This window comes from Notamacropus eugenii, chromosome 2 (assembly GCF_028372415.1).
Source record: "Notamacropus eugenii isolate mMacEug1 chromosome 2, mMacEug1.pri_v2, whole genome shotgun sequence".
Lineage (NCBI taxonomy): Eukaryota > Metazoa > Chordata > Mammalia > Diprotodontia > Macropodidae > Notamacropus > Notamacropus eugenii.
The window spans coordinates 81,910,045-81,934,414 of NC_092873.1; the positions used below are offsets into that span (position 1 = coordinate 81,910,045).

At 35.7% G+C, this 24,370-nt stretch overlaps 1 protein-coding gene across 1 annotated transcript; it reads right to left on the minus strand.

Annotated features, from left to right (window-relative positions):
- Positions 1–13,547: 13,547 nt before the first annotated feature.
- On the minus strand, positions 13,548–14,504 carry LOC140523585 (olfactory receptor 2H2-like). The gene has a single exon (XM_072638395.1). The coding sequence runs from the start codon at positions 14,502–14,504 to the stop codon at positions 13,548–13,550; it is 957 nt and encodes a 318-aa protein (XP_072494496.1).
- Positions 14,505–24,370: the final 9,866 nt, after the last annotated feature.

Sequence of the window (24,370 nt, forward strand, 5' to 3'; positions counted from 1 at the left end):
TTTGACCCATCTGTTGAGAAGGTTTTACCAGAACATGCTGCAGCTTCTTGTATCAGTCTATCTAATCAAGTATTCTGAGACAAAGTCCTACAATTATAGTAAGAGACTGTATTAGTTATCATGTATGAAATTCTCACAGACGAGCAATGTCTCTTGAAAAAAACTTCATTCTAAGTAGTATCACAGTTGATATTTATGTAGTGTTTTAAGATTTGCAAAGAGATTTACTTATGTTAGCTCAATTGATCCTTGTAAAAACCTTGTGTGGCACTGGTAACCACATTGTACAGATAAGGAAATAGTCTCTAACAGCTTGAGGGACCTACCAGGAAAATGTGAGACATGGAATTCAGATCTGGGACTTTTTGCTGCCAGATTGAACATGCTGTGTTTATTATTTGTTCATTAGCCAAAAATTGATTCCAATCTTTGAATTTATCAGTATTTCCCCCCTCTTTTTAGTGCCTAATAGTAATTAATTTAGTGCCTTTAGTACCTAATCAGGTAAATGTTTGATGGCAGAGCCAGATTAAATCTTCCCATGTATCAGTTTATCTCCCATTCAATTCCATTCTTATAAGTAACTTCCAGAAAAATATTTCAGGAGCTACTAATTGATAGAAAGAGCATTGGGCCAGACAACAGCTTATCTCCATCATAGATTTAATTCGATCATTTGCGTACTATGTCAACAAACAAGACCACTCTGGGTCTTCATTTTCATTACTGACTTTAATTTCCCTGATGTCATGGTCCTCTTTGAAAATAAAGGACAAACACAACCTGTGAATAGACTTGTCTGAATGGGGACCCAGGTATCTGTGTAACTCAGCTCGCCCTCTCCCTCTCCCTCTGCCTTTCCTCCTCTCCAAAGGAAGGTAAATTTTGGTGGCCAGAAACTGCCCAGTTAGCTTGGGATTTATTGGTTAGATTTCTTTTTCTTCCTTCCTTCCTTCCTTCCTTCCTTCCTTCCTTCCTTCCTTCCTTCCTTCCTTCCTTCCTTCCTTCCTTCCTTCCCTTCTTCCTTCCTTCCTTCCTTCCTTCCTTCCTTCCTTCCTTCCTTCCTTCCTTCCTTCCTTCCTTCCTTCCTTCCTTCCTTCCTTCCTTCTTTCCTTCCTTCTTTCCTTCTTTCTTTCCTTCTTTCTTTCCTTCTTTCTTTCCTTCTTCCTTCCTTTCTTTCTTCCTTCTTTCCTTTCTTTCTTTCTTCCTTCCTTCCTTTCTTTCTTTCTTTCTTTCTTTCTTTCTTTCTTTCTTTCTTTCTTTCTTTCTTCCTTTCTTTCTTCCTTTCTTCCTTCCTTCTTTCCTTACTTCCTTACTTCCTTCCTTCCTGCCTTCCTTCCTTCCTTCCTTTCTTTCTTCCTTTCTTCCTTCCTTCCTTCCTTCCTTTCTTTCTTTCTTTCTTTCTTTCTTTCTTTCGTTCTTTCTTTCTTCCTTTCTTCCTTCCTTCCTTCCTTCCTGCCTTCCTTCCTTCCTTCCTTTCTTCCTTTCTTCCTTCCTTCCTTCCTTCCTTCCTTCCTTCCTTCCTTCCTTCCTTCCTTCCTTCCTTCCTTCCTTCCTTCCTTCCTTCTTCCTTTCTTTCTTTCTTTCTTTCTTTCTTTCTTTCTTTCTTTCTTTCTTTCTTTCTCCCAGTTCACTCTGAAGCCCATAGATTTGACCATGATAGGTCCCTGCCAAAATTCCACTTAATGGCTATTTTTTGGACCCTGCTGGATTACAGTGAATGTCAATGGTAACTGTTTGTCTTTGGAACAGCAGCCCTCCTGAAGGTCATGCCTTACCAGCTTGATTGATTTTTTTTTTCTTTTTCTAGTTAAAGGGGCCATCCCTTGACTACTTATTTAAAAGGCTATTCACTGAATGGGCATTACCTCACTCTAAGTGAGTACCTGAAAAGACCTTACTCTAAAAGGGCCATGGTCTTTCATTGTATCCTGGGCCTTTCGCTGTCATCCTGATGAATATCTGGTTACTGGATCCAGATGGCTGTGGAGGCAAAAGTGAGGGTAGTGAACTTGCACAGCCCTCCCCTACTCAAATCAAAGTCAACTGTAAGTCATGCCATCATTTCCCTAATGTCATGGTCCTTTTTGACCATGAAGGACAAACACAAACCAGCAATTCACCTTTCTACTTTCCAGAGAGTCAGTGATAACTTAGGAAAACATTTGAAATATAGAAGAAGAAAGGACTGGGCCCAAATCCAATAGAGGTAGATTACCAATACTACAGTCTTATAATAGGTGTCTATGGGATTGGAGGAATCAAAATTTTGCAAGTTATCATAGAGTCTATTATTTTCCCCACAGTCCAGGTCACATCTAGAGCTTCCATTCTCACAAACCACTCTTGAATCACAGATGAGAATGTGAAGGACTATAATGATAAGACTAAATGAATAAATACTCAAGAAGGGTTCCATATAAGAGAAGATAGCTTCAAGGATTATTGTCCCACATATTTAATTGATGGTTGAATGTGTGTTTCCAGGGAAAATATTTCCTAAGAGACACAGAAAAGAAGTATCTGAAGTGATAAAAAAATTATCCTTCTACTGACAAATATTTCTTTAGACATCATTCCTTTTAAATTTGGTATTTCTTGAAATTATTGATTCATCAAAGGAGATGAGCTCAAAATTGTAGTTACGAGAATGCAGTAGTTGTCTTTCTTCCTACCATCCCATTAGCAAATATCTATCCTGCAAAATTATTTTTCCTCTTATTTCCCTTGATTTCTCCACATCCAATAGGAGGCCACATTTTTATTAACACCTTCTTTTTCCAGGCTACTCAAAAAGTAGCCCTTACTCTAATTATGCTCAGCATTAAGACATTAAATTGTTTTTTTGCCTCCTCTTATTATTGTTCCCGTTTGTAAATTCCCATCTTCCTTACTGTTGCCTTTGACAAACTGCTTCCTGCAAAACAATTGATACTATGATCTATATATTCACACATTTCCCAAAGACAGGCAAGGAAATGGACTGATGTTGTAATACTAATAATTATGACTGGAAGGAATATAACTACTCAGTCATAATTTGCCTATTCCTTTGATATTTGCACTTTCTTAATCCTTAGTACTGATCCAATTCTCTCTTGCAACTCTCAGATGTATTTTGGCCTTATTGCTTTCCTCCCCCCTCTACCTACAGCTCTAATGTCTAGAAGCCATGACTTTTCTTAAATCCTAGAGACACCATCTTTACCTGTCCATGCCAGGTTGACTTTGAAATATGAATGTGTGTATGTACATATATATGTGCACATATACATATGTATGTACAATACACATATATGTTTCATGTATATGAAACATGTATTGTATACAGATGTACATATGCATGCATTAGTTCAATTGTAAAATCTATGTGAGAAATTAATACCCATATTTTAAAAGTGAGGAAACAGTATCAATGAAATTAAGTAATTTGCCTGCCATCATATAATTTGTAAATGTCAGAGGTAGAATTCAAATGTAAGTCATCTTGAGTCTATCTAACTCTCTAGATATCTATCATCTATACATGTTTTCTATCACATAGCTCATATCTATTAATCATCTGTAATATCTAGATAGATCTATCATCTATTTATCTATAGCTACATATATAATACACAGGATATATTTTGTTGTTGTTATTGTTGAATTGTGACCAACTGTTTGTGACACCATTTGAGATTTTTCTGGAGTAGTTTACCATTTCCTTCTTCAGTTCATTTTTAGAGATGAGGAACTGAGGCAAACAGGGTTAAGTGTCTTACCCAGGGTTACATAGCTTAGTAAGACTCTTCAGCTGGATTTAAACTCATGAAGATGAATCTTCCATATCCCAAGCCTAGTGCGCTATCTATCACACTGCCTTGCTGCCCTTGGTCATCCACATGTTACCATTATTTTCATTAGAAAATGCCTCTCATATTTTTTCATTACAAATAATACTATTTGTCTCTTTTAGGTAGACATTCACCATTTGGGAGGAAGCGGTCCTTTGAGTCTGTCTTTTAAAGGAAGTTAGCAGAAATTGATATTTTATTTTGCTAAAATCATTTTATGCATCTATAACTATAATCACATTATTTTTAATTTTTAATATTAATTTTGTACTTTTTGTAATCATTGAGCCAACTCTGTAGCTCTATTATAATCCAAAAACTGGTGATTATTATTAAAGCTATCTGCTACTAAGAAATAGAAAAGTATATTAGTAGAATAGACTAGATATATGATACATATGATTATAGTAATTTTGTGTTTTATAATGTAAAGATTTGAACTTTTCAGATAAGAATTCACTATTTGGTGACAAGTGCTGGGAAAACTGGAAAGCAGTCTGGTAGAAAAAGTCAATATCTTATACCATTTACCATAACAAAATCAAAATGGATACTTGAGCTAAACATTAAGGGAAATATCTTCAGTAAATTAGAAGAGCATGGAACAGATTTATGGATAGGAGATAAAATTGTGAATAAATAAGAGATAGAAAACATTGTGTGATGCAAAAATGAACAATTTTGATTACATTAAAGTGATTTGTACAAATAAAATCAATGTAGCCAAGATTAGAAGGAAAGCAGAAAATTGGGGAAACATAAATAGCTTTTGAATAAAGACCTCATAATTCAAATGTCTATATATATATTTATGCATATGTATGTATATGTATACGTATGTATGTATATATGCATATGTATATGTGTGTATGTATGTATGTACTATCTAACTTTGCCAGATTTATAAGAATATGAGTCATTCTCCAATTGTCAAGTAGTCAAAGTACGAAAACCCGGCAGTTCTGGAATGAAGATCTTTAGCTGTATATAGTCATATAAAAATGATTCAAATCACTATTTATTAGAAAAAATACAAATTAAAACAACTTTGAAATATCATCTTGCACCTATAAGATTGACTCAAAGGTTCAAAGGGGAAAAATGAAAAATGTTGGAGAGGACACTAATTGGATTGCAACACTAATACACTGTTCCTGGAAGTACTGATCCAACTGTTTCAGAGAACAATCTAGAATTATGGCCAAAGAGTAAAACTGTGTATATCCTGGAACTGGAAATAGGTGTCTTTCCTAAGGTGATCAGGGAAAATGTAATCTTCTAAAATATTTATAGCAAAGAAATGGAAATTGAGGGGATGTCCATCAAGTGGGGATTGGTTGAATAAGTTGTGGTATATGATTGTGATGGAATGTTACTGCGATGTCAGAAATGATGAGCAAGTTGATTTTAGAAAAACACAGACTTTCATGAAATAATGAAGAGAGAAATGAACAGAACCAAGAGAACATTGTATAGTAACAAAAACATTGTTTGAATAGCAGTTGTAAATGCTAAGTTATTCTGAGCAAGATGGATATTTAAATCAACTACAAAGGATGTATGAAGGAAATGCTAGCCATTTATAGAAAAAGAACTGATATGTTGGAAGTATGTAGTGTAAAGTTTCACACACACACACACACATCCATCTATGTGTTGGCCTCCTCTAGAGTGGAGTCCAGAGAGAGGGAAAGACATCAGAACTAAAAATGTACCAAAATAAGGAAATAAAATTTAATTAGAAAAAGACATGTTTAGCAACTTTTGGGCAAGGAAAGGAAATGGGAGAAGTACCCAGTGCATTCAGCTTTGTCAAAGAGATAAAAAGAAGGGAGAGGTAAAGGATGATAGCTAACAGGGATGTTTGCATCGAATGAAGATTTTTCAAGGAAAGGAAAGATGGTTTATTCTGAGTCACTATCAAGAGCTTAGAAGCTTCAGAACTGCAGAACTCAAATATTTGGGCAAGCGTATGAGATGAAGTAGTATAGGGAAGCAGAGGTCAACCAGGGTATAGAAGGTGACGTAGTAAGAACAAGAAGAACTGGCTACCTCACTCAAAGCCCAGCAAGGAGAAAAGATCAGGCCTAGCATAGGGTCAGTAACAAAGGTTGGCAAATTAGGAAGCTGAATAAAAGTCTCACTACTTTACTTGTTTTTAAACACAATGTTCAATAGTTTTAAATTATATTTTGTTTATAAATAAAAATTATTTTTAATTATTTTTTCCCAAATCACCAATTAATTTTCTTTTCCTCTCACCTTCCCCAGGCTTCATGGGAGTGAGTACAGAGAGAAAGAAAAACAAATTCCTAGTTACAAACATGCATAGTAAAACAAACAACTCCAAATGGGCTATATCCAGAACTGTTTGTCTCATTGTGCATATTGAGTCCATCGCCTCTCTGTCAGTTGGTGGGTAGCATAGTTCATCATCAGTTCTCTGGAATTTTGACTGGTTCTTATCTTGATCAGAGTTATGAAGTGTTTTAAAAATGCTCATTTCTTACAATGTATTTTTTGAGGGTATAAATTGTTCTACTGTGTCTGCTTACTTAACCCTGTATCAGTACATAAAAATCTTCCCAGATTTCACTGAAACCATACTTTTGCCTTTTTTCTATAGTATTCTATTACATTCACATACAAATTTTAGTTACTCCCCAAATGATGGGCACTCCTTTATTTTTCAGTATTTTTATCAATATTAAAATTGATAAAATTCCCTCACTACCTTATTTTTCATTTTTGTTTCACACACAAAAAAGTTATATTTCTCTTTATCATTGAAAATGCCTCTACATTTATGCCTGACCCAATTCCTTCCTGTCTTCTCTGACATAGCGCCCTGATTATCCTCTTCATTCTGTCTAATCTTCAATATTTCCCATATACTGTCTCTTCTCTGCCTACAAACACACCCTTTTAATTTCCCATTCTTAAAGCTGCAATAAATATTTTGCTATTATGGGTGTTTTTTCTCCCTCTGTTCTTTCTAGATCAAAGAGTATGCACAGTTTACTAAGTTTAAGGCCATAGCTCCAGATTTCTTTCCATAATAATTGGACTAATTTATAATGCCACCAATTATATTAATGCACCTACTTTCCCATAGAAACTTGAATATTTGCCATTTAATTTTATTCAGTTTTGCCAGTTACATAAATGTAAGACAATGCTTCTGAAATGTAACTTTCATAACTCTACTACTTTCTTGACCACATTTTTTGTTCATCTAGCTGTTGGTAACTTGCAGTTTTTTCGTCGAAAATAATCTACTTATGTTCTTTGACCATTTATTGGAAAATACCTCATGCAAGATTCATCTCTTTATACATCTTGGAAATGAAATCATAACAAGAAACATTTACTACAAAGCTTTTCCCCCCACTTAATTGTCTTCTAATATTAAATATATTAATTTTGTTTGTGAAAATTAAAAAAAAAGTTTATGTCATCAGAATTGTCGTGTATCTTCTGGAATTTTTTAGATCCCTTGTCTGATCATGAACTCTTCTTTTATTCATAGACTGAAAAGTAGCTTTTCCCTTTATCCTTTTTTGTGATATGATCTTTCGTATTAAGTTTATGTGTTCATTTTGACTTTATAATGCTACATGGTCTGAGATTTTCTTTTATATAAATTTTCACCAAACTGCTTTATAGTTTTTGAAGCACTTTTTGGTTCAGTAGTGAGTCCAAATTTTTACTGCATTGTAATCAGTAAGGATGTGTTTAATATTTCTCTTTCCAAATTTTTGTGAAGTTCTTATGCATGTTATTTTGCATGTTCTTTTTTGTAAAGGTGCTATGGCGTGCTTAGGCATGTGCGTATTTCTTTACATTTCCCTTCAATCATTGTCAGAGATCTTTCATGTTTAAGTTGTCTAAAATTCTACTTAAATTCTTAAATAATATCTTATTTTTTCTTTGATTTGCAGAGGTTAGAAAGACTTATACTGACATCTCTTACTTTTACAGTGTATTTCACCCTGTAACCTATTTAACTTTTAAGCATTTTAGTGTGGAGAGCGTACTGTCCCAAGCTTTAGGGGTTTTGTGCAGCTATTTTCAGAGATATTTTTAGGGACCTGTAAATTTTCACTTCTTCCAAGGCGGTATGATCAAAGGAGAGGTGTTTACTCCTCTCCTGGCCTGTGCTCTGGTCTATGAGTGACCACAAGCACTCTTTCTGCCTTGGAACTGTGATGAGGATTCCCTCTCTGCTGCACTAAGCTTTGTCACATCAGTGCTCCTGCTTACCCCCAGGACTGCTGCCCAGGACCGTGACCCAGATCCAGGCATGGGCAAAACAAGAGACTCTTTCCTCAGTGCCACCAAAGAGATCCCTGCAATCCCCCTCTGATCAACCACTCAATCCGTGCACCGTGGGCTGAAACTTCATGAAGCACCCATCATGCTGGGACTGGTGCTGGACAATGTTCTTTTCTCATCCAGGTCTGACAGAACTTTCCTACTGACCTTCTAAATTATCTTTGGAGTTTGTGGTTTAAGAAGTTTGGAAACTTCTACAACTACCAGTGATTCAATGCCCTGAAGCCTGTTCCAGGTTTGTGAGGGCCCGGTGTATGCTGATATGGCCCACAGTGAACTGGGCTTTTCTCTCTGACTGGTACAACAGACTTTTCCTGTCGACCTTTCAGGTTGTCTTTGGCTGGAAATTTGCCTCACTCTGTCTTTTTGTGGGTTCTCTTGCTCTAGAATTTTTTAGAGTAAATTTTCACAGGTATTTGGAGCGGTTTGGGAGAGAGCTCAGCCTAGTTCCTGCTTTTACTCCACCATCTTGGGTCCACCCTAGAGCTAAACTTTTTGCATCCCAACAGGGAAGATCATATTTGTAACTTTAAAAAATTGTATCACTAATAGTACAGATAGAAGAAATATACATGGAAGACATAGGTAGAAGGTTGATTTGAGGAAATGACATAAAAATTAAGCGATGAGAAGGAGGAGCACAATGGGTGCAGAAGGAAGAGCGAGGTTGAATGGGGTAAATCATCTCATGTGAAGAGGATGAAAGATCTTTTACAGTGAAAGAGACGATGGGAGGGGACAATGGACATTGCTGGAACATTACTCTCATCAGTATTGGCTCAAAGAGGGAATTACATACACAATCAGTTGAACATGAAAATCTATCTTACTTGACAAGGAAGTAGGAGGGAAGGAGATTAAGTAAAGGGGGTGAGATGGAGCTTAACAGAAGGAAGGGCACATCAGAAGAGTTGGTAGACAGAAGCAAAACACTGGTGAGGTAGTAAAGGGTGAAAGGAGAGAGAACACAAACAGGAAGAAGAATAGCATGGGGAAAAATAAGGAGATAGTAATCATAATTGTGAATATAAATGGTATGAGCTCTCCCAGTTCTCTCCAGCAGATAGAAGAGTGGATTAAAACAAAAATCCTACAATATTTTGCTTGCAAGAAACATTTGAAGCAAAGAGATATGCACAGAGTAACGGTAAGGGACTAAAGTAGAATCTATTATGCTTCAAATGAAGTAAAAAAAATTAGGAGTAACAATCCTGATTTTAGACAAAGAAAAATCAAAAATATACTTAATTAAAAGAGATGAGGAAGAAAACTACATCTTGCTAAAAGGTACTGTAGACAATGAAGCAATGAAATTAGAAGAATATTCCTTAGTCCACCATTAATATTCATTCATCTATTAATATTCCACCCATAAAATCTATGGGTAGGGGAAAATTCATGACAAAACAAGAGATAGGGAGCATTACAAAATATAGAATAGATTTATTGTATTAAATTGAAAAGCATTTGTACAAATAAAACCAGAACAACCAAGAAGGAAAGTAGAAAGCTGGGAAAAAATCTTTCCAGGAAGCATCTCTGCTAAAGGTCTCACTTCTCAAATTTATAGAGACGTGAGTGAAATATATGAGAATATATATATATATATATATATATATATATATATATATATATATATATATATATATATATATATATATATATATATATATATATATATATATATAAATAGCCAAAGGACATGAACAGGAAGTCTCCAGATGAAGAAATCAAAGACATCTATAAGCACGTGAAGAAGAGCTCTAAATCACTTTTGATTACATAAATGCAAATTAAAACTCTGAAATACTACCTCACACAGATCCGATTGGCTAATATGGCAAAAGAGAAAAAATGACAAGTGTTGAAGATGATGTGGGAAAATTGGGCCACTTAGCACTGTTGGTGAAAGTAAGAAGTAATTCAACCCTTCTGGAGAGTATTTGGAATGATTCCCAAGGGACAAACAAACTGTGTATGTGCTTTGATCCAGCAACACCACTACTAGGTCGGTATCCCAAAGAAATCAGAAAAAGGGAAAAGAGGACGCACATGTACAAAAATATTTATAGTACCCCTTTTCTTGGTGGTAAAATATTGGAAATTGAGGGGATGCTCATCAATTGGGGAGTGCCTGAACAAACTGTGGTTTATGAACATAATAGAATGTTATTGTGCAATAAAATGATGAAGTTATATTTCAGAAAAACCTAGAAAGACTTGTACAAACTGATGAAAATTGAAATAAGCAGAGCCAAGAAAACACTGCATATAGCTTCATCAACATCATGTGATGATCAACTACGAATGACTCAGCTTTCTTCAGCTCGAAGTATGGTTCTTGTCCAGATTACAATATGTACTCAATATGAATGACCCATACACCTGATTCTTCATTGCCTGTATTGGACAATCACTGTGCAAGAATAGTGATCTGCACTCAGTTCTGAGCCAATCAGTTTACCTCTTAATGCACAGATAACTTTGTAAGACTATAAATTACAAAAATTATCTCAACCTCCAAAGGCAGAGGGACTTTCCTCACCTGGGAGTTCTATGCTGATGAAATGATAGGTCTTGCCTTTTTCTGTTTTGACGATTCTCCTTGTTGGCTTATCTGCTTGTTTGCTAGTTTCTTATTCATATTTTCTCATTCACTTTCTTGGTGCTCCACTAGTTTTTTGCATTCACTGTCATCTATTCTCTGGCTTCTTTTCTTTCACTGATTCATAGACTTTAGAGAATAGATTATAGAACTGCATAATCCATTGTATTCTGTGAGGATATGGAGGGCTTTCCCCAAGTTATTACCCCATATAACCTCTGAGAGAATGATACTAACCCAATTTTTCCTTCAATTCTCAATCTGACCTGACACAATGCTTCCTTCTAAAGCATGATTTTCAGCATTGCTACTTGATCATGTGTTTCCTGGCACATGTGTTTCAATTGTTTGGTACCTTATCATACTTTCATTTATATGACTGAGTGGCATTAATGTTTGACACCACTTGTGGAGTGGTCAAAGGCACTCACCAGAAGATGCAGGCGATATCTATGGCCATGTCCTTGATTACATGTTAGCTTGTATTCATTGTTGTGCAGTAGATTGAAAATTGGAGATGGGGATGTAATTTTTGCCTTGTTTGGAGGTGTTCTATCTTGTGAAATCAGCTCTAATTATTCTATAATTATATCATAATTACCTTCTTTTGAGGTTCAAGTGTTGAAGTTTGAACAAAGCCACTATCCTATCATCTTGCTCTATTTTCCCCTTAATCAGCTTATTTTGCAGTTAACTAAAGGCTTATTGAATTTGTTAGTGTCTTTATTGTTTTTGTTTATAGGCTACATAATCCTTTCCTCCAAAATATTTCTCCCCTATCAAGGTTTCTTCTTTTGTGCATATTTTAGGGTTGATGATTTGTTAACTTTTAGTCTTTTTAATTGCTCAGTTAATTTATTGATGCTCATTTTAAAATTTTGTCAGTATTACTTTTCAGAAATAGTAATTTAACTCTGAACATTGCTTTATGGAACTGTGCCCCATAAGTTTGTATCTGAAATATGCATTCATTTCTTACTTCCACCCTTTTCCTGATTTCTCCTTTAGATTATTTAGCCCATTTTTGTTCTCAGTGTTTTCTCAATGACTGTTGGACAATATGTAATTCATAAAGTTAATGACTCATCCCTCTATGCTTGTGGCTTTGTCCAGCCCCATCCAAAGCCAATTATGATTATTACGATTTTACTTAATTACTGTGAATAATAATTTTTCATCATAATATTATATGAATAAAATTATAATTATGAAGTGTTCAGTAAAAGGGAAAAATTTGAGTTATTCCTTTCAAAGAAGTCAGAAGTGACTGCACTATTTAAAAAGCAAACTGAGCAAACAGAACACAATCAAGCAGGTTCATATAGCAATGAAAGAATAAGAAATGAAAAGAAATGTACATGATATATATATGTATGTATATATACATATATGCACACTATATGTATATATGTATCTTAACTTATGTATGTGAAGTATATTTTTTAGTCTTACGTTGCTATCTTTCAGTGTTTGATTTTTTCCTGCGTGATTTCTTGACATGTTGGATATTTGAGTTTTTTAAAGGAATCATTTAAATTATTTGCTCCCACTGAATACGGAATTAATATTTTATTATGAATTCTTCTTTTTACTGAAAATGCATTACTTTAATTTTACAAATATGTTTTGCTTTGTAAGATGCATTATATTGTGGTATAAGCAGATTATCTTTATTTTTGGCCATATTCTATTTTCCCCTTTCTTCTAAATCCAGATTACTTCTCTGTTATTATGGTTGATTTTTTAAAGAGGAGCAGTTTTTTTTCCTCGCTTTCCTTAAAATGTGTTCTCTTGGGATATATTATTCCAAAATTTGTCTCTAATATTCCTTGATGAATTAATTATTTGCTTTCTTCTTATTGGTGTTCTGTGGATTCTTTCATGTTATTTTGTAATATTTCCCTTACATTTCTGGGAAACATGATTTTTTTTTGAATTGTGATGATCAGTTGTTTGAATGAAGTCTTTGTAAATGACCAGCTGGAATATGGCTACGCATAACCTACAATTATTGCTTTAGAGCATAAGTTAAACTTAAGTGAAGACTGTTTTCAAGAGTTACCCTCATAAAATGCTGGTGCAAATTTACTCTTGATGCTATGGAGAATCAACCCTAAGAATCATTTTAATTGGGTCTCTTGTCCACGTTAACTAGGTCTTTGTTTTTTTTTTTTTTTTTTTTTTTTTTTTATTAATTTTTTTATTTTTTTTAATGTTTAACAATCACTGCCATACAATTGCGATTTTATCCCTCCCCACCCAAACTAGGTCTTTGTGCTGTCTACATATTTCTTCCTATAAAAAAATAGTTGTCAAAGTAACGAATAACACACTTCGGGGTATGTCCCTAATGAGTCTTCTACTTCCAATTTCTATACTTTTCTGCACACAACCCCTTTCTATCTCCTTGACCCTGATGTGAATCGTGAATCATGCCCTCATTTTGAACTAAGATCAAGTTCCCCCAGGAGCACTGCAAAGAGTTTCATTTTAAACTTAAATATGTAAAAGTACAGCAGCCAATTATTAAAGATGGCCTGTCTTTGAGCAATGTAAAGAGAAACTGAGAGCAGGAGCCTTGTGATGTGGTCTTTAGTCATTTTCTTTACAATTACTTTGTGGCTAGGTATTATACAAACATTTGTGTGTAGCTATACATTACATATGTATACATGCATATATATATATATATATATATATATGTATATATATATATATATATATATGTATTCTGTGTATTTCTAACATTAATTTTCTGTGTTTTCATTTTATCATCTTCTATAGATCTCCCAGGAGATGCAGTTTCTCTTTCCTAACTGTCTTAATGCTATCTTTACTTCTTTTTTCCTTAAAGTATAGATTATGGGATTGAGTATAGGGGTGACTACAGTATAGAAGAGAGTAAATAACTTTCCCTGTTTCTGACTATATTGACTCTTGGGTTGAAGGTAGACAGCTGTGACAGCACAATAAAAAAGGGATACCACTACAAGGTGGGAGCCACAGATTCCAATGGCCTTCCTCTGCCCAGCAGTTGATTTCATCTTCAGGATTGTTTTGGCGATGGCACCATAGGAGATCAAGATGACGATCAAAGGAACTACCAAGAGAATGATACTAGATACAGATAGCTGAATCTCATTATAGGTAGTGTCCCCACAGGATAGGCGAATCATGGCTGGTACTTCACATACAAAATCATCCACTCTGTGGTGAAGGCAGAAAGGCAAATGTAAGGTAGATGGTATCTGGATCATTGATTGAATCAGGCCACTTCCCCATGTCAGAATTACCAGCTGAAGACAGAAGCGGGGGTGCATGATGGAGACATAATGTAGAGGTCTACATATCGCCACAGAACGATCCACAGCCATAATAACGAGTAGAATACACTCGGTGGCTCCAAGCCATAAGAAAACATACAGTTGAATGGCACAACCAATGTAACTGATTGTCTTCTCTGGCCCAAAGAGATTGACCAACATCTGAGGAACACAGCTGGTGGTGAAACAGAGCTTTAGTAGGGAAAGATTGGAAAGGAAGAAATACATAGGAGTGTGAAGTCTAGGTTCCAGGTAGGAAATAAGGATGATGGTCCTGTTACCCACAATGGTCAAGCAATAAAATATCAGGATAACCCAAAATAGTACAATCTCCAGCTGAGGCTGATCAGAGAAACCCACCAGGATGAAATATCTTCTGGAACTGACATTGTATATTCTGCTCATATTTTTTCTGTGGGTTTCCTTTTTCCAATAATATTTCAGAGACAAAAACAACCAACCTTCAGTTCAAGAATTCTTCAACTAAAAGCACGGTTTAAAAAAAAAAAAAAAACAACTAGCCTTTTCAGTTTTCTTCCTGCACTAAAATCTTGGCATTCTGCTTATTGCCTCCTTTTGGAAGAAAAAAAAGGGAAAAGGATCAGAAACAAAGTAGTACCATAGGATCTTTTAGAACAAGGTCAAGAAAACAAGACTGTTTCAAGGTGGGGGTCAATGGCTAAAATCACTGATAAACCTTGGTAATTGCTATTTCAAGTTACGGTTAACAGAAAGCATTCCCTGATGCTCTCCACCACATCTCTGTCTTATATCTCTTTGCTTTCTTGTCTCAAAATCTGTATCCCTCTATATCAATCTGCTGTCATTCTCCCCTCGTTTCCAGCTATATTTGTATGCCCTCTTTTCTTTCTTAAAAAAATAAAGTCAACAAAGATTTAATTAAATCTAGTGTCTGCAGACTTTTCTAACACTGGTGTTACAAGAATGTCTAATATATTTTTGCTTTTGAATTCAATTACAGTATTTAGCATAGTACTAGGCATATAATATGTGCTCATATCTCTTTAATCTCCCTTTTTATTATTTTAACTCTTTTTCACTCCAACTGCCTTATTTGTCAGTTCTGCATCATATTTTTCTTGTGTTTCATTATTTCCCTGCCCTTCTATTTTCTATGCCTCTTTTCTCTTTCTTTTGGACTGTGCCAATAACTTACCCAAACACAAAACGTGAAAAAAAAAAAACCTATATGATTCTAACACCAAGTTGAGATGAATGACGATAGGTGGAAGGATTAAAAAAGGTAATACCACTCCACATCTGATGATGTCTATAAGGGAACTATCATAGTTATTTTTTTCTTTGGACAAGAATTTAGCTAAATATATGATATAACTGATAAGGAATTCATTCCTCTCTACTTAAGTTTACTTGTTCTATAACAAAGCACATTCATTCATAACTCATTCTCATTGCTTACAATCCTTATACTGAAGAAAACCATTTTAAGTAAGTTAAATGAAAGCTTATCAATTTAGAATTCTTATTTATTTAAGCCTGATTACAAGGAGAAGTGGTATGAGAAAATGCAAACTGGTAGATAGAGGAAACATTGGGAATTATGTGTAATGTCACAGGATATTTCATATATCAAGTAATCTTTTCAGCCTGAGAATATTACAGATAGTGTCTAATGTTTTTGGGTGCTGTGGAAACCTTTGTCAGATTGATGAAACCTATAGACTTCTTCCCAGAATAAAGTTTTAAATGCATAAAATAAAATATGTCAGGATTGCAAAAGGAAATAAATTACATTGAAGCAAAGTTATCAAAATATTTTAAAATAAGTTCATGGATTCTAGGTCAAGAGAACTTGTTTTGGAAGTATACAGAAAGCCAACATGTTGGAGTAACGGCATGTACTCACCCTACAAAACCAGCCAAATACCTGTAAAAAATGACTCTAAACAAATTCTGGAGCTGGAAAAACAACAGAATGGCAGAGTGAAGGAAATCTCCAGTCTAAGACAGTCTGGAAGGTTGCTGGGAAGCTCCAGGTTGGGAGCACAGCTCAGTCCAATGTAGGGCATGCCAGCACAGATGGGACATCAGCAAGCCTGGGGCCAGGGGAACTGAAACTCTGGCAACTGTGGTGGTTTTCAGATTTCACAACCCCAAAACACCAAGGACAAATTGGAACGCCAGTGGAAAAAAACCTGTGGAAACTGTGAGAGAGTAGAGTGGTCCAGTTCTAGCCCAGGGTGGTGGAGGGTTGTAGGAGTCCATCAAGGAACCCTAGGCAGCCACAGCAGGGGCAGTGGCGGTGACTGATTCTGGAGCTCTAGGCCCACAGACCACTGAAGGAGGGAGTGACTGATGGTACACCCCCTGGAACCACTGGAAGCAGAGAGCTACCTTGATAAAGAGCTCAAAAGTCAAGTAAATAGCTGAGAAAATAAGCAAAAACTGGAAAAAGAATCAAACTATAGAATCTTACCTTGGCAACAAGGAAGACCAAAGCATGCAAAAAGAAGACAACAAAATCAAAGCTTCTTCATCCAAAGCCCCAAAGAAAATATGAATTGGTCTCAAGCCATGGAAGAGCACAAATAGGATTTTGAAAATCAAGTAAGAGAAGTAGAAGGAAAATCGAGAAAAAAATGAGAGTGTTGCAAGAAAATTGTGAAAAATGAGTCAACTACTCCCTAAAGGAGACCTCAAATTGCTGAAGGATATAGCACTTTAAAAATTAAACCAACCCAAATGGCAAAAGTGATCCAAAAAGTCAATGAGGAGAAGAATGCTTTCAAAAGTAGAACTGGCCAGATGGGAAAGGAGTTCCAAATCTCACTGAAAAAATAATTCCTTAAAGATTAGAACGGAGCAGATGGAAGCTAATGACTTTATGAAAAATCAAGAAATTATAAAACAAAGCCAAAGGAATGAAAAAAATAGAATACAATGCAAAGTATCTCGCTGGAAAAACAACTGACCTGGAAACTAGATCCAGGAAAGACAATTTAAAAGTTATTGGTTTACCTGAAAACCATGATCAAAAAAGTGCCCAGACATCATCTTTCAAGAAATGATCAAGGAAAACCCTGATATTCTGGAACTAAAGGCTAAAATAAATATTGGAAGAATCCACAAATCGTCTCCTGAAAGATATCCTAAAAGGGAAAGATCTTAGGAATTGTGTGGACAAATTCCAGAGCTTTCAGGTCAAAAAGAAAATATTGCAAGCAGCCAGGAAGAAACAATTTGATATTGTGGAAATACAATCAGGATAACACAATATCTAGCAGCTTCTACATTAAGGGATTGAAGGGCTTGGAATATGATATTCCAGAAGCCAAAGGAGATAGAATTAAACCAAGAATCACCTACCCAGCAAAACTAGTATAATACTTCAGGGTAAAAAATTGTCATTCAATGATATAGAGGACTTTCAAGAACTCTTGTTTAAATGACCAAAGCTGAAAAGAAAATTTGACTTTCAAATACAGGAATCAAGAGAAGTATGAAAAGGTAAACAGGAAAGAGAAGTCATAATGGACTTACTAAAGGTGAACTGTTTCCTACGTGGAAAGATAATATTTGTTACTCTTGAAACTTTTCTCAGTATTTGGGTAGTTGGAGAGATTGTGTACATATAGAGAGAGGGCACAGGGAATTGAATAGGTAGTGATAACATCTAAAAAGAATAAATTAATCCTTGAGAAAGGAATATATTGGAATAATAAAGGGATAAATAGAATGGGGCAAATTATTTCACACAAAAGAACCCAGACAAAGTTTTTTCAATGGGGAGGAAAAAGGGGGAGGTGAGAGGGAAAGAGTGAATCTTATTCTCATCACATTTGGCTTAAGGAAGGAATAACATGCACACCCAATTTGATATAAAAATCTATCTTACACTACAGGAAAGTAGGAGAGAAAGGGATAAGTGGAGTGTGTGTGGGGATGACAGAAGGGAGGGTTAATGGGAGTTGGGGGTAATTCGAAGTAAATGCTTTTGAGGAGGGATAGGGTCAAAAAAGAATTGAATAAATGGGGGGAGACAGGATAGTACGGAGGGAAGTATAGTTAGTATTTCCTAGTATGACTTTTATGGAAGTGTTTTTGCATAACTATACATTCATAACCTGTATTGAATTGTTTGCCTTCTCAGTGAGGATTGGTTGGGATGAAGGAAAGGAGAATAGTTGGAATTCAAAGTTTTAAAAATGAATGTTAAACATTGTTTTTACATGTAACTGGGAAATAAGATACACAGGCGATGGGGTATAGAAATCTATCTTGCCTTACAAGAAAATCGAAGGGATGGGGATAAGAGAAGGGAGGGTTGTAATATAAGGGAGGGCAGATTGATAAGAAGTGATAATCAGAATGCACACTGTCTTGGGATGGGTGGAGGGGAGAGATGAGGAGAAAATATGGATCTCATAATCAAAAAACATATGGAAGCATCGGTTAAAAGCTAAAAATAAATAATTTTTTAAAAAAAGTATATATCAAGCTGCTAACCACAAACAGAATGAAATATTCAAGAACGAAGTTATCATTCTTAAATTATTTCTTCTCATAATTCCCTAAAATGCCTGAAACAAACAGCTATTTAGAATTGTTATTTCCTTTTAGGCAACCTGCTTTTTGGGGGGCAATAAATTGAGACTCACCTGTAGAAACAAACAGGTATGTTCTTACTGATTTTGATGCTCTCAGCTGGCTCCGTACCTACCTGAATATTATCAACTATTTGTGAGTCAGGCACAGTAAATAAGGTACAGATGCTGTGGGCAGAATGATGACTTCTCCCCATTTGCTTAACTGCATTATAAGCCATTTGAAGCATTCATATCCATTTAACATATCAAAAAGTGAGCATACAACATGGCATTTTTCTTCGTAATGGTTTCCTGTTCCTACTCTCCTTTCCTTAAACTTCGCCTCATCTCTCTGTTTAATAGGGTAAGTTTTAAGGCTGGCTACATTTACAATCACTCATATTCATGCTTCATACATACAGAAGTATTTGTAGGAACATCGATTTATAAACTGGAAGTGTTCCCATGAACAGTATCTGCTACTATTTTTTAATCCACATACTTTTCAGACTATTTTTGCATCTCCATTGAAAAGCCCAATGTATTCAACCTCTTTCCTTTTTACTCTCACAAATTATGCTCTCCTGTCATTTACAGAAAGTTATAAATGATTAAAAATATCAAAGTATTATCTACCTCAAAGAATATTTTTCTACCTCAAAGAATCTGTTTAACAGGATGAAAGCTTTGCTGTGGTCCTGTGTTTCAAGTTTTTACACAATTTTTTCATACCTGGAAAGTGATCACCCAAACACTACTTAAAAATTTCCAAAGAGAAAGAATTCATCACCTCTCTAGGAAGTAGATAACAATGAACAGCTAGACAGTGCAGTGGAAACAATATGGAACACAGATTCAGGAAGACATGAATTCTGATTTGACCTCAGCCATTGGACCTGGGCATGTCACTTAACCAGTATTTACCTCAGTTTCTTTATCTATAAAATGGGTATAATAATAACCTCTGTCTTATAGGGTTATTATGAGGATCAAATAATATAATAAATGTAAAGCACTTAGTATAATGCCTGACACATATACCAATCCATTTAATCAAGCATGGTCTGATGAAATTGTGAGAGGCCATGCTAGTATGACATATGTACGAAATTTTCAGTTTATCACTAACCCTTGAGAATGCCCAGCTTCACTCATTATCTGAACTAAGCCTTATAGAAAACCTTTTGAGGCAATGGTAGCCACATTGCACAAATGAGGAAAGAAATTCGGAGACTTTGAATGCCTTGTTAGGAAAATGTCAGAGGTCAAACTTAAACCTAGGTCTTCTTGGATCCATATTTTTCATTCTTAATATTCAATTATAAAATGTTTTATCATCCAGTAATTTATATCAGTCCTTGAATCTATCGAGACTTTTTGTTTCATTGGTGGATAAAGGAATTCTAATACCACAATGACAAACCTCTTGATAAATGTTTATGGCAGAGGTAGATGAAATCTTCCAAGTATAACTTTTTCAGATTCAGATGTATTCCTATAAGTTGCTTCTAAAAATATATGTCAAAGGGGGGTACTATTTAGTAGATAAATCTCTGCACCAAGTAACAAGTTACAATGGTCCTGTGCTTAGTTTGCATACTATATGACAAAAAAATCACTCTAGGTCTCCGTTTTCATTAGTTACCTTTTCTGTTTTCCAGAGATGCATTGAGAATTAGGGGCCACATTTGAAATAGAGGGGAGAAAATCAAGTCCAAATTCTGAAATATGTTGATTGTCAATACTCCAGGCTTATAGTCATTATCTATGAGGGTCAGAAAGAAAAAAAAATTTTAAGTCCTCTCAGAGCCCACTACAGGTTTTCCAATCCAGAATAAAGAACTCCAACTACAAGGGTAGTGCTACATAAATAAATACTCAGGAATGGTTTAACATAAAAAGAGATAGCACAACTTCGTGATTTAGTGTCCCATATATCTAATTAATGCCTGAATGGAGGTGCCAAGAGACAATATTTCCTAAGAGACAAAGAGGATGAATCTCTGAGGTGATGAAAGACATTATCCACCTGCTAAGGACTGCATCTTTTGACATATTTTTAAGTGTTTCAGAAAATTGCAATTCTCCAAAATTTTTAAGACTCTCCAGTCAGTTTCCCAAGCAAAGAACGTGAAGGTGAACTCAAAACTGAAGTGACTGAGAAAATACACTGATTTTCTCTCTTCTCACTATCTCCATTAGCACATCTCTTAATAGACTATATTTGTAGCATCATTTCCTATTTCCAAGCTACTCCAAAAGCACCTGACTCTTAATTCTCATTTTATTTTTAATTTTTTATATAAGAAATGGCTCTTTTATTATTACCATTTTGTATACTTTCTTCTTCTCCTCCTCTTTACTCTTGTCCCTTAACAACCTACTTATTGCAACCAACTGACATGATGGCCAATCCATTTCTGAAGAACAAGGTAATGGGCTGAGTTTGCAAGGCTAGCAATGATTGGAGACATAATGGTATATTGCATGTACCTCGAAGCAAAGCACAACCCAGCATGAGCTGTGCCAGCACAAGTGAGACTGAGGCAGGTCTCAGGGCACTGAATCACAGGCAACTGCTGAGGTCTCCAAGACTTCTCAATCCACAAACAGGAATACAGCTTCAAAGGTCAGTGTAAAAGCTCTCACACCTGGGTGAGAAGCGAGCATGATCCAGTTCCAAGGTCAGCCCCAGCCACAGTGGTGGCTGGTTCTCTAACTCTTGGCCTACAGACTGTAGGTGAATGAAGGGCCAGATCTGTGTTGCGGTCCTGTGGCTAGGAGGAGCACTGGTGTGGTAAAGCTACTGGTGGCTGTGGAGAGGGAATCCCTCTCACAGTTCCAGGTCAGAAAAAAATGCTTGTGGTTGCTCACAGACCAGAGTGGAGAACAGGACAGCAGCAAATTCCTCTCTTTTGATTACATCACTTTAAAAGAACTGAGAACATACAGGATCCCAGAGATATCTCTGAAAACCTCTAAATCTGCACAAAATCTCTGAAACTTGGGGTAGTACATGCTGCACTTAAGAAAGAGCTCAAAAGTCAAGTAATTGACTGGGAAAATGTCCAAAAAGAGAAAAATAAGACTGTAGAAGGTTATGTTCTTGGTGAAAAGGCATTTTCTTCCATTCTCTCAGGTGAGTAAGATCAAAGCATACAACTGGAAGAAGATCAATGCATACAACCTGAGAAGATGGCAAAGCTCCTACTTTCAAAGCTCCCCCCCAAAATATGAAACCGTCTCAGGCCATAAAAGAGCTCAAAAAAGATTTTAAAAGTCAAGTAAGAGAAAAGGAAAAATAATGAAGAGAAATGAGATCAATTCAAGAAAATCATGAAAAATAAATCTACAGATTTTGGATACCACAAAAAAAAAATGCTGAAAAAAGCAACTTTAAAATAAACTAACCCAAATGGAAATAGAGGTTCAAAAAGTCAATGAGGGGAAGATTGCCTTAAAAGGCAGAATTGACCAAATGGAAAAGGAGTTCCAAAGCTCCCTGAAGAAAATAGTATCTTAAAAATTGAAATGGAGCAAATAGAAGGTAGTGGCTTTATGGGAAATCAAGAAATTATAAAACAAAACCAAAAGAATGAAAAAATAGAAGACAATGTGAAATATCTCACATTCTCTTACACGTGTGTATGTATGTATGCATAAATACACACATACACACATATATATATACATATATACACATATTCATATAAACACAAATACATACGTATGTGTACACACATATGCACACCTACATACTAACACACACATATATGTATGTATGTATGTGTGTATGTATGTATGAATATATATTCCCTTCAACTACCCTAATACTCAGAAAGGCCTCATGAGTTACAAATATCATCTTTTCATGTAGGAATACAAACAGTTCAACTTTAATAAGTCCCTTATGATTTCTCTTTCCTGGGTGCCTTTTCATGATTCTTGTGATTCTCATATTTGAAAGTAAAATTGTCTATTCAGCTCTAGTCTTTTCAACACAAATGCTTGGAAGACCTCAGTTTCACTGAAATTACTCTTTTCCTTGCTTAAATATTATACTCAGTTTTGGTCAGTAGGTGATTGTTGGTTTTAACACTACCTCCTTTGACCTCTGGAATATCATATTCCAAGCACTTTGATCCTTTAGTGTAGAAAGTGGTTAATCTTGTGTTGCCCTGATTGTGTTTCCACAGTATTTAAATTCTTTCTTTCTGGCTGCTTTTAACATTTGTCCTTGTCCTGGCAACTCTGGAATTTGGCTACAATAGTCCTAGGAGTTTTCGTTTTGGAATCTCTTTCAGGAGATGATGGATGGATTCTTTCCATTTCTATTTTACTGTCTAAATCTAGACTATCAGGGCAATTTTCATTAATAATATCTTGAAGAATGATGTCTATGTTGCTTTTTTTGATTATGGCTTTCAGGTATTCCAATAGTTTTTAAATAATCTCTCCTGGATTTATTTTCCAGGTCAGTTGTTTTTCTCGCTAGATGCTTCACATTGTCTTCTATTTTTTTAATTCTTTTGATTTTTACTTTATAATTTCTTGTTTTCTCATAAAGCTATCAGTTTTCATTTGCTCCATTCTAATTTTTAAGGAATTATTTTCTTTAGTGAGCTTTTGGACTTCTTTTCTTCCCTTTGGTTCATTCTGCTTTTTTAGGACATTCTTCCCCTAATTGACATTTTGGACCTCTTTTCCCTTTTGGTTCAGTCTAATTGTCAATGTAGTATCCTCAGCATTTTGGGGGGGGGGGGGTCTCCTTTAGCAAGCTATTGACTTGTTCATTATTTTATTGCATTGCTCATTTCTCTTCCTGATTTTTCCTCTTCTTCTCTTACCTTATTTTCAAAATCCTCTTTGAGCCCTTCCATCACTGGAGACCAATTCATATCTTTGTTGGAGATTTTGGATGAAGGAGCTTTGACTTTGTTGTCTTCTTCTGGTTGTATGTTTTGATCTTCGTAGTGACCAATGTTGTAAGAAAATACATTTTTCCTGAGAAAGTAAGAATCTCTAGTCTGTTCTTTTCCCTGTTTACTCATTTCCCTTCCAATGACTTGTATTTTGAGTTCTTTAAGTGGAAGTATACAGAAGCAGCAGCCACTGCTCAAGTGGATGCTACTGCCCTTGGGTTGGAGTTGGGTTTGGGAGTTGGGTTAGTTCTGGGACCAGACCATGCTCCCCTCTCAGCCATATGAGAGACACTTACCATTGATCTTCAAAGCTACCTTTGGCATTTATTGGTTGAGAAGTCTGTAAGCCACCATAGCCACCAGTGATTAAGTCCCCTAAAGCCTGCTCCAGCTGTGTCTACATAGCTGCAGCCCACATCAAAGCATGCTCTGTTCCCAGCTTGGTATGATAAATCTTCCTTTCTACCTTCTGGATTTTCTTGGACTGGAAATTTGCTTCAGGCAGTCATTTTGTGACTTCTGCTGCACTAGAATTTGTTTAAGTAATTTTTACAGGTTTTTTGAGGGTTTTGGAGGGAGAGATAAAACAGGTCCCTATTTCTTTACTTGGTTCAGCCCCTACCCCCAGGGGGATAACTTCTTGCTGTGGCAGAAGGGGAGCAGTGCACGATGAGAGGTGTCCTAGCAAGTCAGCATCAAATACCACCTCAGCTGACCAGAGAGAGATCTTGAGGCCCAGGGTGGTAGAACTGGCAAGGGCCAACACCAGGATCCTATACAT

Bases quoted from the DNA above. Each gene is read 5' to 3' on its own strand.
- LOC140523585 (XM_072638395.1), bottom strand. From the start codon at position 14,504: ATGAGCAGAATATACAATGTCAGTTCCAGAAGATATTTCATCCTGGTG.